Source organism: Scyliorhinus canicula, chromosome 9 (genome assembly GCF_902713615.1).
Source record: "Scyliorhinus canicula chromosome 9, sScyCan1.1, whole genome shotgun sequence".
In the NCBI taxonomy this organism is placed as follows: domain Eukaryota; kingdom Metazoa; phylum Chordata; class Chondrichthyes; order Carcharhiniformes; family Scyliorhinidae; genus Scyliorhinus; species Scyliorhinus canicula.
Window position 1 is genome coordinate 75815782 of NC_052154.1, and position 14871 is coordinate 75830652.

The 14871-nt window shown below is 48.5% G+C and overlaps 1 protein-coding gene across 1 annotated transcript in view; it reads left to right on the top strand.

The window, feature by feature from the left end:
• c9h16orf70 (chromosome 9 C16orf70 homolog) overlaps positions 1 to 14871 on the top strand; it is a 108746-nt gene that overhangs the window by 86772 nt on the left and 7103 nt on the right. Inside the window, exon 12 of the mRNA XM_038806940.1 lies at positions 8034 to 8077. Within this exon, the coding sequence (XP_038662868.1) occupies positions 8034 to 8077 (44 nt within the window). The remainder of the gene's footprint in view (positions 1 to 8033; positions 8078 to 14871) is intronic.

The following is a 14871-nucleotide window of genomic DNA, read 5'->3' on the forward strand; positions in this document are numbered from 1 at the left end:
TGACCGGTTGTCTACGGGAAAGGCAGTGCGCCAGCTGAGTGCGGGATAGGACAGGAAAATTGATAGTGGCTGTAGAGCAGATCAATTAAGTTTTTCGAGAAGCTGTATAGATCGAAGCTACCAGGAGAGGAACAAGAGATCAGGAAATTCCTGGGCAGGTTGGTGTACCCGAGAGTGTGGGACGAGGATAGGACTGGGCTGGGGGGAACTGGAGGTAAAGGAGGCAATCGGAAGATGCAGTCCGGGAAGGCGGCAGGGCCGGATGGGTTCCCAGTGGAGTATTAGAAGTTTGAAGACAAGCTAGCGCTGAAGGTGGTGGGGATGTTTGAGGTGCTAGCTCAAAAATTTGTTCCACCACAAAAATTTTGGGACAGCCTTTAATCTCCCTGTTGTTGAAGAAGGACAAAGCACCTCAAGAGTGGGTCGTCTCGGCCCATATCTTTATTGAATGTGGATGCCAAGATACTGGCAAAGGTGCTGCCAACTAGGCTGGAGGGGTGCCTCCCGAGGGTGATAAGGGAAGACCAGATAGGGTTTGTGAAAGGAAGGCAGCTATTCTCGAATGTCAGAAGGTTATTAAACGTGATCATGTCGCCGGCTGAGGGAAAGGAGACTGAGGTGGTGGCGGCGCTACATGCGGAAAAGACATTTGGTCATGTAGGGTGGGTGCACTTGATGGCAGGCCTAAAGAGATTTGGGATTAGGCAGAGGTTTACAGAGGGGTACGGCTACTGTATAAGGAACCAATGGTGAATGTCCGTTTGGATAGTGAGTTTGGGGTACTTTGCTCTGCACGGGGTACCAGGCAGGGGACTACTATGTTTCTCCTCTCTCTCGCGCTCTCTCTCTCTCGTTCTTCCCCCCCCCCCCCCCCCCCCCCCCCCCCCCCCCCCCCCCCCCCGGCCTGCCATTTGCATTAGCAATAAAGCCATTGGCCATCGCTTTAAGGAGTTTGGGACTGCTGAAGGGGATAGTGCGAGGGCGGATGGCACACTGGGTATCCTCGTACGTGGACAATTTATTGCTGTATATCTCAGAGTTGAGTACGTCAGTGGGGCACATAGTGGGACTTCTCCAAAGATTTGGGTCGTTTTCAGGGTACAAACTAAATTGAGGGGAGAGGGAGTATTTTATGGTGTCCAGGCCGGATTTGGGTGGGGGGGGGTGGGGTCTGCCATTTTGCAGGCCGCCAACCCACTTCAGGTATCTGGGGGTGTGGTTGGGCTCCATAGGTGCAATTTCACTAGCTTGGTGGGGAGGGTGAAGGCTAACTTGACGAGATGGGACAATCTCCCTCTGTCGTTGGCAGGCCAGGAGCAGGCGATTAAAATGAATGTGCTACCGCGATTTTTGTTTTTAAGTGCCTGCCGGTCTTTTTACCCAAGTCATTTTTTAAAGAAGAGAGCAAGGTGATCTCTTGGGGGGGGGGGGGGGGGGGGGGTAGCCAGGGTTAGGAAGGTGGTCCTGCAGAGAGGGTGACGGGCAGGGGAGTTGGGCCTTCAAATGTATTATACTACTTTTGGGTGGCGAAGATGGGTGGGTGGGGGAGATGGGTAGGTAAGAGAGTCCCGAAGGGTTAGGATGGATGAAGGTTTGTGCTGGGGGCCGAAGTGGAGGGTGCTGGCATCGTTGCTGCTTCTGATGGCAGTATTCTGGGATTCCGGTGGTGGTGGCAACACTGAAGATTTTGAGGCAGCACTTTAAATTGGGGTCTGGGTCAAGGGGAAACCGATTAGGGGAAACCATAGGTTTGAGCCTGGGGAGGTTGGACGGGAGGTTTTGGAGATGGGAGGAGAGGGGGATCAAGGTAACAGAAGGCCTGTTCCTGGGGCGAACTTTTGAGGTTGGGGTAGAAGTACGGACTGGCGCAAGGGGAAGGGTTTAGGTACCTGCCGCTCTGAGACTTTGTAAGGAAGGAGTTTCCGAGTTTCCCGATGATGCTAGCCCCCTCGTTGTTGGAGGAGGTACTGTCAGCAGTGGGATTGGAGAAAGGGGTGGTGTCTGCGATTTATGGGAAGATTCAGGCGGCGGATAGGGTGTTCATGGAAGGAATTGAGGCCAAGTGGGAATAAGAGTTGGGGGAGGTAATGGAAGAAGGTCTGTGGTGTGAGGTGATACGAAGGGTGAATGCCTCAACCTCTTGAACAAGGTTGGGGCTGATACAGCTGAAGGTCCTGTGTAGGGTGCAGCTCACGAGGGCGAAGATGAGCCGACTCTTTGTGCGGGTGGATGATATAAGTGAGTGGTGCATGATGGGCCCCGCAAACCATGTACATATGATTTGGTTGCTCGAAGTTGGAGAGGTATTGGAGGGAGGTTCCTCAGTATAATCTCGGGGGTACTACATATGAATTTGGAACCGAGTCCCCTAGAGGCCATTTTCTGAAAGTAGAACAAGGCGGGTGCGGGCGCAGGTGTTTTAGCCTTCGCCTCGCTGATTGCCCGGAGGCGGGTCGTGCTGGGGTGGATGTCAGCTTCTCCGCCCTGTGCCTCGGCATGGCAGGGGGACTTGCTGTAATTCTTGACCTTGGAGAAAGTAACGTTTGAGCAAAGGGGGGGTGAAGGAGGGGTTCTAAAAGTCATAGGGATCGTTTATCATGCACCTTTGGGAGACCCCTTGGCTTCCGTCGAGACAGCAGTGGAGGCGACATCATCCCCCAGGAGGGAGGCTATAGTCAAAATGGAGCGGCGGCTTGAGGCCCAAATGTCGACAGCGAGAGACCTCTAAGGCTGCCACAGACCAAGGGGAGCGGATCGCAGCACTCGAAGCTGAGGTGGCAAATCTGATCAAGACCCAGAAGGGCTTAAAAGAAAAATAGACAATGAGGAGAACAGGTCACAATGCCAAAACCTAAGTTCCACAAGTACCAGAATAAGGAGCAGGTCCTGAGGTGAGCGAAAAGCACGAGAGGGTGCAAGTGGGAAGGACATGCCATCTGCTTGTGTCGAGACATTGGGACAGACCTGGCCATGTGCTCGGCTGAATTTTAACAGCACCAAATCTGCCCTATACAAAAGCAAGGTGCGGTTTGGCATGCTTTATCCTGCCAGGTCATGGGTCACGCACCAGTGGAAAGGGTATTATTTCAAGGCCAACAAATTTGTCCACAAGAATGGTCTGGGCAGGCTGTGATGGCGCACCTGGGCTCAAGGACGAGTTGCGAGAGCTGATGTGGGGGAATGCGAGGGACAGATGGGGGTTAAATAGGGGAATCTGACCAAGAGTAGAGCTGCTACACTAGTGAGTAAGCTGGTGTGCGGGAGAATAAAGTGGAGGAGGAGGCCGCGGCCCATCTTCCAGGAGGGAGAGGAAAGACCGAAATTTCGGGAAAGCAAAGGGCAAAAGAAGGCGGGACCGGGATTGTTTTTGGGGGGGGGGGGGGCAGGACTGGGAGGGGGAAGCACAAGCGTAAAAGGAGAAAGGGAGAGACAGAGGGTGGCGGGGGGGGGGGGGGGGGGGGGGGTGGAGTGGAGTGCTGGTTGCAACAGACAACACGTGGAGATGGAGAAAAAGGGGAAGTGACGGCCATTTTGAGTGGTCCGTGAGCAAGGGCTGGGTCAGGGCTGACAAGGTAAATACGATTAACCCGCAGGTTGTGGGGAGGGGGGGTCTTCAACACCTCCCACCCCCACCCCCACCCCAGAAAAGAAATCTGGACAGTTACATGGAAGGTGACAGGCCGGTGAATAGATCCAGAGTCCTTGCCCATCTCAAGAGTCTGAGGGTGGACGTAGCCTTCCTGCAGGAAACACACTAGAGAGATAGGGGCCAATAGCGGGTAAGGAAGGGCTGGGTGCAACAGATGTTTCACTCATGTTTCCACACTGATTAACAGGACAGTCGCATTTACGACCACGAGCATGGTGACGGACCTGGAGCAGTACGTAATGGTCAGTGGGATCCTGGAAGGCCCTGGTAGTTTTGGTAAACATACGTCCCAAACTGGACGACGTAGAGTTTGTCAAGAAAACAATGGCCGAAATCCCGGACTTGGGACACCCACCGCCTATTCATGGGGGCGACTTTAACTGTGTACAGACCCCGACATTGGTCATATCCAACCCAGGACAGGTAACGTGTCAGGCATGGCACCGAATTGAACGCCTTTGTGGAGCAGAGGGAGGGGTTAGACCCGTGGAGGTTCCACCACCCGTGAGAAAAATGACTCTCCTCCCACGTGTATAAGCCCTATTCATGGAGACATTTGTGGTAAGAAAGAGGGTGCTTCCAGAGGTAACAAAGGCGGACTGGTCCGCTGGTGTAATCACTGACCACATGCCGCACTACACTGACCTGTGGTTCGAGATGGGACGGGCCCAACACTGCCCATGGAGGCTGGATGCAGCTCTCCTCATCAATAAGGAATTCAGTACGAAAATATACCAAGGCATCAATGAGCATGTATCCTGCAACCGGGTGGTCTCACTCTCCACATTCTGGGAGGCACTGAAGGCAGTGATCAAGGAGGGAAATCATAGCTTATACTGTGCTTAGGGACAGGAAGGAGGAGAAGCCAAGCAGTGGCTGATTGACTCCATACTGGAGGTGGATTGGCAGTACTCCATGGTCCTAACTGTGGAACTACAAAAAAGAAAATGCTACAGATTGAATTTGACCTGCTCTCCACACGGAAGGCAGTCCACCAACTCTGCCAGGCACATGTCTACACACACGTCTGCACAGTCTACAAACATGGAGACAAAGCCAGCCACATGTTGCCACACCAGTCCAGAAAACAAGTGGTCGCAAAGAGATCGCTCAAGTTAGGGACAGTAACGATAGGATGGTAATTGACCTTGAGCAGCATGGCGGCGCAGTGGTTAGCACTGCTGCCTCACGACACCGAGGTCCCAGGTTTGATCCTGGTTCTGGGTTACTGTCCGTGTGCAGTTTGCACATTCTCCCCGTGTTTGTGTGGGTTTCGCTCCCACAATCCGAAGATGTGCAGGGTAGGTGGATTAGCCACGCTAAATAGCCCCTTAATTGGAAAAAATTAATTGGGTACTCTAAATTTATTAAAAAAGGATGGTAATGGACCCAAACGAGGTCAATAAGGCCTTTATGAACTTTAACCGAGGGTTATACACCTCCGAGCCCCTGGAGAGGGTCTCGGGGGTGGAACGGATCCTCGACAGACTGGATATGCCGGTGGTGGAGGAAGACAGGAATTGGACGCTGGAAAACACCATTGGGGGCTGGGTGAATTCATGGAGTGCATCAACTCCATACAATCGGGGGAATGTACCGGCACCGTCTGATCCCCCGTAGACTTTTACAAAACACATTCTCAGCAGCACTGGCTCTGCACCAGTGGGGGATGTTCAACGACTCGCTGTCAGAGGGTCCTGCAGCCCACACTGGCACATGCCTTGATCTCTTTGATCCCCAAGAAGGACAAAGACCCATCAGTGTGGATCACACAAACCCATCTCTCTTAAACACAGCCGAATTTATAAAACAAAAAGTACATGGTGACAGACAAGGAAATTCTGTCCCTGGAAGGGTTCAAAATTGATATAGAGGAAGACCGAACAGACTGTCAGCACTGAACGCTGACCAGGCACAAGGACAGGATGAGATGCATCCAAGGATATTGAAGGAAGTGAGAATGGAAATTGCAGGGGCGCTGGCCATAATCTTCCAGTCTTCTCTAGACTCGGGAGGTGTCAGACGACTGGCGAATTCCAAATCACAGAATCTCTGCAGTGCAGAAAGAAGCCATTCGGCCCACCCACCCTCCTAAAAGAGCACCTCATCTAGGCGCACTCCCCCACCCTACCCCTGCAACCCTGTAACCCCACCTAACCTTGTGACACTAAGAGGCAATTTACCACGGCCAATCCACCTAATCTACACATATTTGGACTGTGGGAGCAGAACGGAGCACTTGGAGGAAACCCACACGTACATGAGGAGAACGTGCAAACTCCACACACAGTCACCCAAGGCCGGAATTGAACCCGGGCCCCTGGTGCTGTGAGGCAGCAGTGCTAACCACTGTGCCACCGTGTCTCCTTGTGTTATTCCCTGGTCCAAAAAGGTTGTAAAGATATCCCCAGCAATTACAGACCAATCAATTTACACCAGTGCTGAGCAAGCTTCTAGAAACAGTTATTCAGGATAGAATTAGTAGTCGCATGGAAAAATGTGGTTGATTAACAAGAGCCAGCAGGGATTTCTAAAAGGGAAATTGTATTTCACTGATGTGCTGGAGCTTTTTTTGAGGAGGTAACACAAAGAGTCGATGAGGAAAATGCTGTTAATGTGGTGTACATAGACTTTCAGTAAGCATTTGACACAGTGCCTCACAACAGACTTGAGAAAAGTTATAGCTCAAGGAATAAAATGGATAGTAGCAAAGTGGACACAAAATTAGGTGAATAATAGAAGTAAGAGTAATAGTCAATGGATATTTTTAGAGCTGGAGGAAAGTTTGTACTGATGTTCCCACGGGTCAGCATTGCGACCCTGGCTTTTCCCGATCTATATTAATGATCTAGATTTTAGTGTGCAGGGGATAATTTCAATGTTTGGGGATGATGCAAAATTTGGAAACATTGTAAACTGTGAAGAGGACAGTGTGGCATTTCAAAAGGACATAGACCAGTTGGTGGAGTGGGCAAATAGGTGGCAGATGACGTTCAATGTGGAGAAGTGTGAGGTGATGCATTTTGGTAGGAAGAACATAAGACCGACAATATAAAATAAGGGGTAAAATTCTTAAGTGGGTGCAAGAGCCGAGGCGCCTGGGTGTATATGTGTATTAAAGGTGGTAGGACATGTGGAAAGAGCAGTCAATAAGGCATATAGTATTCTGAGCTTTATTAATAGGGGCATAGAGTACAAGAGCAAAGGAGTTATGCTTAACCTATACAAGACACTAGTTAGACTGTAATATTGTTTACGGTTCTGGGTGCCACACTATAGAAAGGGTGTGAGCGCATTGGAGAGGGTGAAGAAGAGGTTTACAAGAACGGTTACAGGGATGAGAAACTGCAGTCCTGAGGATAGATTGCCGCTGTTGGGACTGTTCTCCTTGGAGAGGACAGGCTTGGAGGAAATTTGTTAGATGTTCAAAATCATGAGGGCGGGCTGGACAGAGTAGATGGTGAGAAACTGTTCCACTTGTAAAACATCGATTGATCACGAGAGGGCACAGAATAAAAGTTATTTGTGAAATAACAAATGTGATGCGCAAAAGAACATTTTTACACAGCGACTGGTTCAGGCCTGGAAGGCACTGCCTGGAAGTGTAGTGGAGGCAGGTTCAAACAAGGCATTCAAGAGGACATTCACTAATTTCTTGAATAGAAACAATGTGCTGGGGTATGGGGGAATGGCATTAAGCCATGATGCTCGTTTGGAAAGCTGTTGCAGATTCAATGGGCCAAATAGTATCCTTCTGCGCCACAACAGTTCTGTGATTCTATGAAGACTAGGCTTTAATAATTTTTCCGACTGATCTTGCAACGAATGCCCTGTCCGGGTATCAGTTTTATTGGTATTGTGTTTAAGATAATGGGTTACAGTCAGAGTTTTATTTATCTTGTGATGATGTTTCTGCAGTCCTGGAGATTGGTTGTCAAAGCTTGTGCAAAAGTAAAAATTTAAGAATAGCTTAACTTTGGAAAAGAATACCTCATCTTGGTAAGTGCGTCTTCAAAGTGACGGTTTATGCGTTTGAAAGCTGCATTGTGATCGGCAGGGCAACAGTCCCCTCCAGTGTTGCGGAAAGTTTTGTTATATTCAAGCAAATCCTTCGCAGATTAATAATTTAATTGAGAGTTAACTTTCCTTCTGTTCCTGTCATTCCAGATAGGATAGGAGTCTTGACTCCTAAGTATTAGTTGTGTCAGATGGGAGGTCTTCGCAGTCCTGTGTGTATTTGGTGTGTGGGAGTCTGATTTCTTTGGGCCATTGCGTTTAAATTTGGTGGGTTTTACCCTCTCGATACCCAAGGGAGTTGAAATCTCAGCTGTTATGTGGTGTGGATGACTGCAGGCATTTGATAGACTGTCATTTTTTTCTGCAGATACCATCGCTGTGATTTCAAGATCCCACTTGCAGTTAAACGAGGTGAGATCCCTGTCTTTGGAACAGATGAGATTGGGATGGAGGAGCAGTGGGGGGAGGTTTGCAGTGCTTCTTTTGGGGCAGACTTCAGCTTTCTTGTTGCCATGGCAAGTCGATAGTCCCAGAGAATCCAAAACAGATGTTCTTGAAAGAAGACGTTGCGGCTCCATTTTTAAATGAACTGCCAGCTGTGGCACTGTGCCCAGATGAAGAGACAAATGAGATAGTTGCTGAGCGAGAAGAGAGCAATTGACAGAACAAATGAGCAGTTCATGCTCTCTTTATCGTTTTAAATACTTCAAACAAATGTAAATTCAGCATTTCATTATAAACATAACACTGTTTAATTTTATTACTTTTTTTGTTTGAAAGCTCTGATTTTGTTTTTAGGAAAATGAATATCTACTTGTTAAACTAATTGCTGGAGCCTCAAGTCTTGCCAGCAGAGTTTTTTTATGGATCATGTGTATTTCTTGCTCCCTGTATCTGTCTCTGTCAACCAAGTTCCAGATCAAAGTGTATTAAGAGCAACTTTCTTCATTCTTGAAGTAAATGTGGGGATTATTTGATTGTGGCAATGTGGCATATCCAAAATAACAACAATTGCTTTGATACAAAACGTTTACCCGGGAAACTATCCAATGGCACTTCACAGAAATTAAATCAAGCAACAATTGACATCGAGCCCGAGGAGGGGCGGTGAAAGGCTTTTTTTTTTTGCTGGGGGAGATGGGGGTACTTTGGGTAAGGAATATCAGCCTTAGGGCTGTGAAAGCATGGTCGTCAATGATGGGTCGAAGGGAGTAGAGAATGCATGAGGTCCGAGTTGGAGGAATGGAGAATGCTCAGGAGGTCATGTGCTTGACAGGGAAGAAGAGGTGATGGAATTGAGATTTAAACACGAGAATTGCAGATTCAAAGTTTGTGGACCCAGAGATGTTGGGTGACCAGGACTCCATACAGATTAAGGTGGAGGCAAGCATTGAATGAGTTTCAAAGAGTTTATAGAAAGTAGAAAATATAGAACTGGCCAGGAACTCATAATTAGTGAAGCCTAGAAGTATCTAAAGTGTGGAAGAGGGTTTCAGCAGCTGATAGAACATAGAAATTTACCTTCTACCATCCTGGTAGTTGCGTAATACAGCAATAATGGAGCTGTTGACTAATCGTGGCATCCATTTCCATATATTTTTCTGCAACAGAACATGCCCAGGTGGGCTGTTGTAGGGCTGGGTGATGACGTTCTGGGTGGTGAAGTGCACGGTCTTTATGATGGGGTGGATAAGGGGTGATGAGCTTAGTTTGAGATCAAATAGGAAGCTGAGTTTATGAACCACATGATTCAGTTAGGATGGCAGACTGGCGATAGGGGTGGAATCAGTGACAAGGGAGAGTTTGTTGGTCAGGGCACTGCGGGTGAAGTAAAGACAATTGCATCCTACACTTGCTGTATTTAAATCTTTGTGGTCCTCGGGGTTATGTAATCTTAATGTTATTTGTTGACGGATACAGCACTCGGACATGCTGAGGGTTTTGGCCAAGGGTGGTATCATGACCGTTACAGGCTTGGAGGGCCGAAGGGCCTGTTCCTGTGCTGTCTTGTTCTTTGTTTTCAATGGCTTTAGTTTTGATTCGCTAAATATCCAGGTTCCAGGTTGTAGATCTGCAACTGGTGCTGAACTCCAGTCACCCCACACCTGCACTTTGAGTGGTATCCATTCCTGTTTAAGGAGGAGACCCCATTTTTGTGTCTCATGCAGCAAGTTTCATTTTATCACCATTGTTCCTTTAAATTTACATTTGTGACAAATGGAAGATTTTAGGAAAATTGGATTATAACGGTATTGGGCAATTTAAGGGTTAAAAGCCTAGGGTTAGAGTGTGATTAACTGCAGTGGTCCTGTTTTTTTTTAAAGGTTTCTGTTATGCAGGTCCTGGGAGATTTTAGCAGCCTGAAGGTGAAATTGACAGAGGAATGTGTTTTTTTTTAAATCGAGGCTAATGCACTGTGGTTTGACTGGGGACAGTCTTTGGGGAGTTGGTGTGCTTTCAGTATTGGAAGTTTTTTTTCCAGTTTGGGGGGAGATGAACGATAGCACAGTGGGTAGCACTGTTGCTTCACAGCTCCAGGGTCCCCGATTCAATTCCTAGCTTGGGTCACTGTGTAGAGTCTGCACGTTCTCCCCGCTTCTGCGTGGGTTTCCTCCGGGTGCTCCAGTTTCCTCCCACAAGTCCCGAAAGACGTGCTGTGAGGTGAAATTGGATATTCTGAATTCTCCCTCTGTGTACCCGAACAGGCGCCAGAATGTGGCGACTAGGGGATTTTCACAGAAATTTCATTGCAGTGTTAATGTAAGCCTCCTTGTGACAATAAAGATTATTATTATGATGTCCGTGCTGGATGGAGCAAAGGGGGAGAGAGAGACGTTTTGGAAACACTTTTTGCAAGAAAGTCTGATCTGACAACCCTAGTTTTTTAGTAAAAGCAGTTTTCTTTTCCAATGGGATAGTTTTTTAAAAACAGTAATATTTTAAAGCAGAGCAGTCTTGTCTGAAGACGAGGAAGAGGCTGAAACAACCAAGTTGAATCAGCTATGTGAAGACATTCAGCCAGGGTCTGCAGGGATTCTAACCGGGGCCCAAATCTGTTCTGCAAAGCAAGTATTACTGTGTCCTGTTCATTTTTAAGCTGGATTGAGAGCTGGATGTTTCTTTTCTTGTTGTTTAATGGACAATTGAGTCGTAGTGTTACGGGTTAATGGGCAATTGAGTAGTAATGTTAAGGAATAATTGTAAGCTGTTCTCTTCGGGTGTGAAGTTAGAGTTTAATATTGTATTCATAACAAAGGTTTGTTTTAAAATAACAAAGCCCTGTCTTTGCATGCAATCACTTCTGGAGCAAATCATTCTTTTCGCACAGTCTTACAAAATATTGGAGTTTTGGTCCAATATCCTAGTCAATGTTGGGGTCTGGTCTGAGATCATAATAAATTTTTTAAGGGATTGTGTCATTTGTTATATTTTAGCTGGTCCCCTCACTAAATAGGATGATGATGAACTGCAGGATCTCTCTTGCAGTGGGCAGTTCTTATTGACATGGTTAAAGCAAACATTGGTGGCCTATCTGACTTTGAAATTGTAGTGAACCAAGTCATTTCAGAGACTGATTTGTTGGAAGCTGGCAAGGGTGGCAGGAAATTGGCATCTATTGGGGTTTTTCAGAATTCTAAGCATTCTAATAACTAAAGATGTATAATTGGTACTCAGTCCCATTTCAACTTTTCTTAAATTGCAATATCCAATGAAAATGGCCAACGTGCACTATTGACCAGTGGAGTTTGTTGGCCCAGTAGTGGTTTTCCTATTGACTATTTTGGACAGATGCTAATAATTGTCAAAACTGTGGCAGTCTGGTAGTGCCAAGAGCAGGAAATCCTGTTAATGCTTGAATTTAGTTTGATAACTCTTCCAGCACACAATCATCAGTAAGACCCACTGCTGGCACGCAGATGTGGAAATCAATTCTTGAATTAGTGCATAGTTACAGGCCGGAAATTGAAAAGATATCAGTGCGGCCTAACCCCAGCTCTTAACGTAGCTAAGAGTATTGGAGCAAGATGTTGAATCAAAATGTCAAGTTTTGTTATGAAATGATGCCACGACAGTCAAATTGTCTGCAGTCATTACTGTGATCTGGACTCTTGAATGGTGCAGATTTTGTTCAGGTTTTTGACCGGTAAAGAAGGCAGATGTAGGGCAAGAAAATAATTTGTATTTCATAGGAAAAAATTGAATCTTAACCTCTGCATCTTCACACATTCTGCTTTGCATCTTATCATCAAGGAATAGATCACAACAGTTAAGGTTTTCATTTGCACTGTTGGGGGATGGAGGTGTGCTTGTTTAGATTTTGGTGTTTTTCTGTCGGGCAATTGTGTGGGGATGGTTTGATGTTGGAGTATGTTTCTATGAGGTGGAGAGGGAACAATAGGTGGGAGACTATTCGGCGCCAGGTATGGGGGTCACCAAGCTACCTGTGCTCACGGAGGCACAATGGGGGGTGTGCATATGTTCGGTTTATCAAAGGAATTGGGTTACAGAGTGTTGTGACTGGGGGGGGAGGGGGAGGTGAGGGGAAATGTTCTGCTGACGAGGGAGGGATTTGGACCAAGGGACAGAGAAGGTTGGGGGTGGAGGCTGCCTGGGGGCGGGCTGGTGGAGGCGCAGAGCATGGGCTGGAGGTAGGCCCAAAAAGGGGGATGGCTGATCGGCAAAGTGGGGGGGGGCAGCAATGAGCCCCCCCAACTAGGCTGATCACCTGGAATGTTCGAGGGTTAAATGGGCCGATCAAGTGGGCACGCGTGTTCATGCATCTTAGGGGACTGAAGGCAGACGTGGTAATGTTGCAGTCGATCACCTTAGAGTAACTGACCGGATTAGATTCAGGAATGGCTGGGTCAGTCAGGTCTTTCACTCGGGATTGGATTCAAAGACTAGAGGGGTTGCGATCCTGATCAACAAGCGGGTGGTGATTGAGGCGGGTAGAATAGTTTCGGATGTGGGATGTCTGTACATTATGGTCAGTGGGAAACTGGAGAGGGTGCAGGTGGTATTAGTAAATGTGTATGCGCCAAATTGGGATGATGTAGAGTTTATAAAGAGGATGCTGGGGAAGATACCGGATCTGGACTCGTACAGGTTGGTCATGGGAGGGGACTTCAACAGTTATTGACCCTTGCTTGGACCGGTCAAGCTCGAAAACAGGCGGGGTGCCAGCAATGGCAAAGGAACTAAAAGGGTTCATGGAGCAGATGCAGAGGATAGATCCATGGAGATTTGGGCAGACGAGAGTGAAGGAGTTCTCCTTCTACTCACAGGTTCATAAAGTGTACTCCCGGATTGATTTCTTCATTTTGAGCAGGGCCTTACTGGCAGGGATGGTGGACACGGGGTACTCGGTGACCACAATCTCATGCCATGCTCCGCACTGGGTTGACCTGCAGGTTAGTAAAGACAGTGACCAGCGCCCACACTGGAGCTTCGATGTGGGACTTTTGGCTGACGAAGGGGTGTGCGAACGGCTGAGGAAATGTATACAGAACTACCTGCAAGTCAGTGACACGGGAAATTTCAGCAGCGATGGTCTGGGAAGGCGCTGGTCAGAGGGGAGCTGATCTCGATACGAGTCCGTAGGAAGAAGGTGGACAGGGTAGAGAAGGACCGACTGGTTAAGGAGATAGTACAGATCGATAGGAGGTATGCGGAGATCCCAGAGGCAGGGCTTTTAAGGGAACGGCGGAGGCTACAGGCGAAGTTCGGCTTGTTAACCACAGAGAGGCCGGTGGAGCAGCTGAGAAAGGCGAGGGGGCAATATGAGTATGGAGAGAAGGCCAGCAGAATGCTTGCACAGCAGCTCAGAAAGAGAGAGGCAGCCAGGGAGATAGGGAACGTGAAGGATGGAGATGGGAACCTGGTTGGAGATTCAGCAGGGGTGAATAAGCGTTAAAGGGTTTCTACAATAGGCTGTATGGGTCGGAACCACCTACGGGGCCGGAGGGGATGAGGTACTTCTTGGGGGGGGGGGGGGGGGGGGGGTTGAATTTCCCAAAGGTGGACGGGGAGCTGGTAGAAGGGCTTGGGGGCCTCGATCGGGTTGGAAGAGATAGTGGAGGGTCTGAAGGCCATGCAGGCGGGAAGAGATAGTGGAGGGTCTGAAGGCCATGCAGGCGGGTAAAGCCCTGGGGCCGGACCGAGTCTTGCTGTATGCAGACGACCTGCTTCTGTATGTATCGGACCCATTAGAGGGGATGGAAGAAATCATGAGGATTCTATGGGAATTTGGCCGGTTTTCAGGGTATAAGCTAAATATGGGGAAAAGTGAGATGTTTGTGGTCCAGGCGAGGTGACAGGAGAGGTGATTGGGGGAGCTGCCGTTTAGATTAGCATGGGGAAGCTTTAGGTACCTAGGCATTCAAGTGGTGCGTGAATGGGACTTGCTGCATAAATTAAATCTGGCCCGATTAGTAGACCAAATGAAGGACAATTTTCGGACATGGGACGCGCTCCCGTTGTCGTTAGCTGGGAGGGTGCAGACGGTGAAGGTGATGGTCCTCCCGAGATTCCTGTTCGTGTTTCAATGTCTCCCCATCTTTATTCCGCGGTCCTTTTTTAAACGGATGAACAAAGTGATCTCTGGCTTCGTTTGGGCGGGCAAGACCCCACGGGTAAGGACGGTAATGCTTGAGCGGAATCGGGGAGAAGGCGGGCTGGCGCTGCCAAATTTTAGTAACTATTACTGGGCGGCGAATATAGCCATGATCAGGAAGTGGGTGGTGAGGGAGAGTTCGGCATGGGAACGTAAAGGCGGCTTCATAAAAGGGCACCAGTTTGGGGGTGTTGGTAACTGCGCCTCTGCCATTCCTGCCGACATGGTACTCGACCAGCCTCGTGGTGGTGGCCCTAAGAGTCTGGAGGCAATGGAGGAGACATGTGGGAGCAGAGGGAGCATCGGTCTAGTCCTCAATCTGTATTAATCACCTGTTTGCCCCGGGAAGTATGGCTGGGGGATTCCGAATATGGCGGAGAGTTTTCAGAGTATGAGGGCGCTGGAGGAGACGTTTGGGTTGACGAGGGGAAATGAATTCAGGTATCTGCAGGTGCGGGACTTCCTACGTAAACAGGTGTCAACCTTCCCGCTCCCACCGCTAAGGGGGATTCAGGACAAGGTATTTTCCAGAGGGTGGGTAGGAGAAGGGAGCGTCTCTGACATTTACAAGGAACTTATGGGGTCAGAGGAG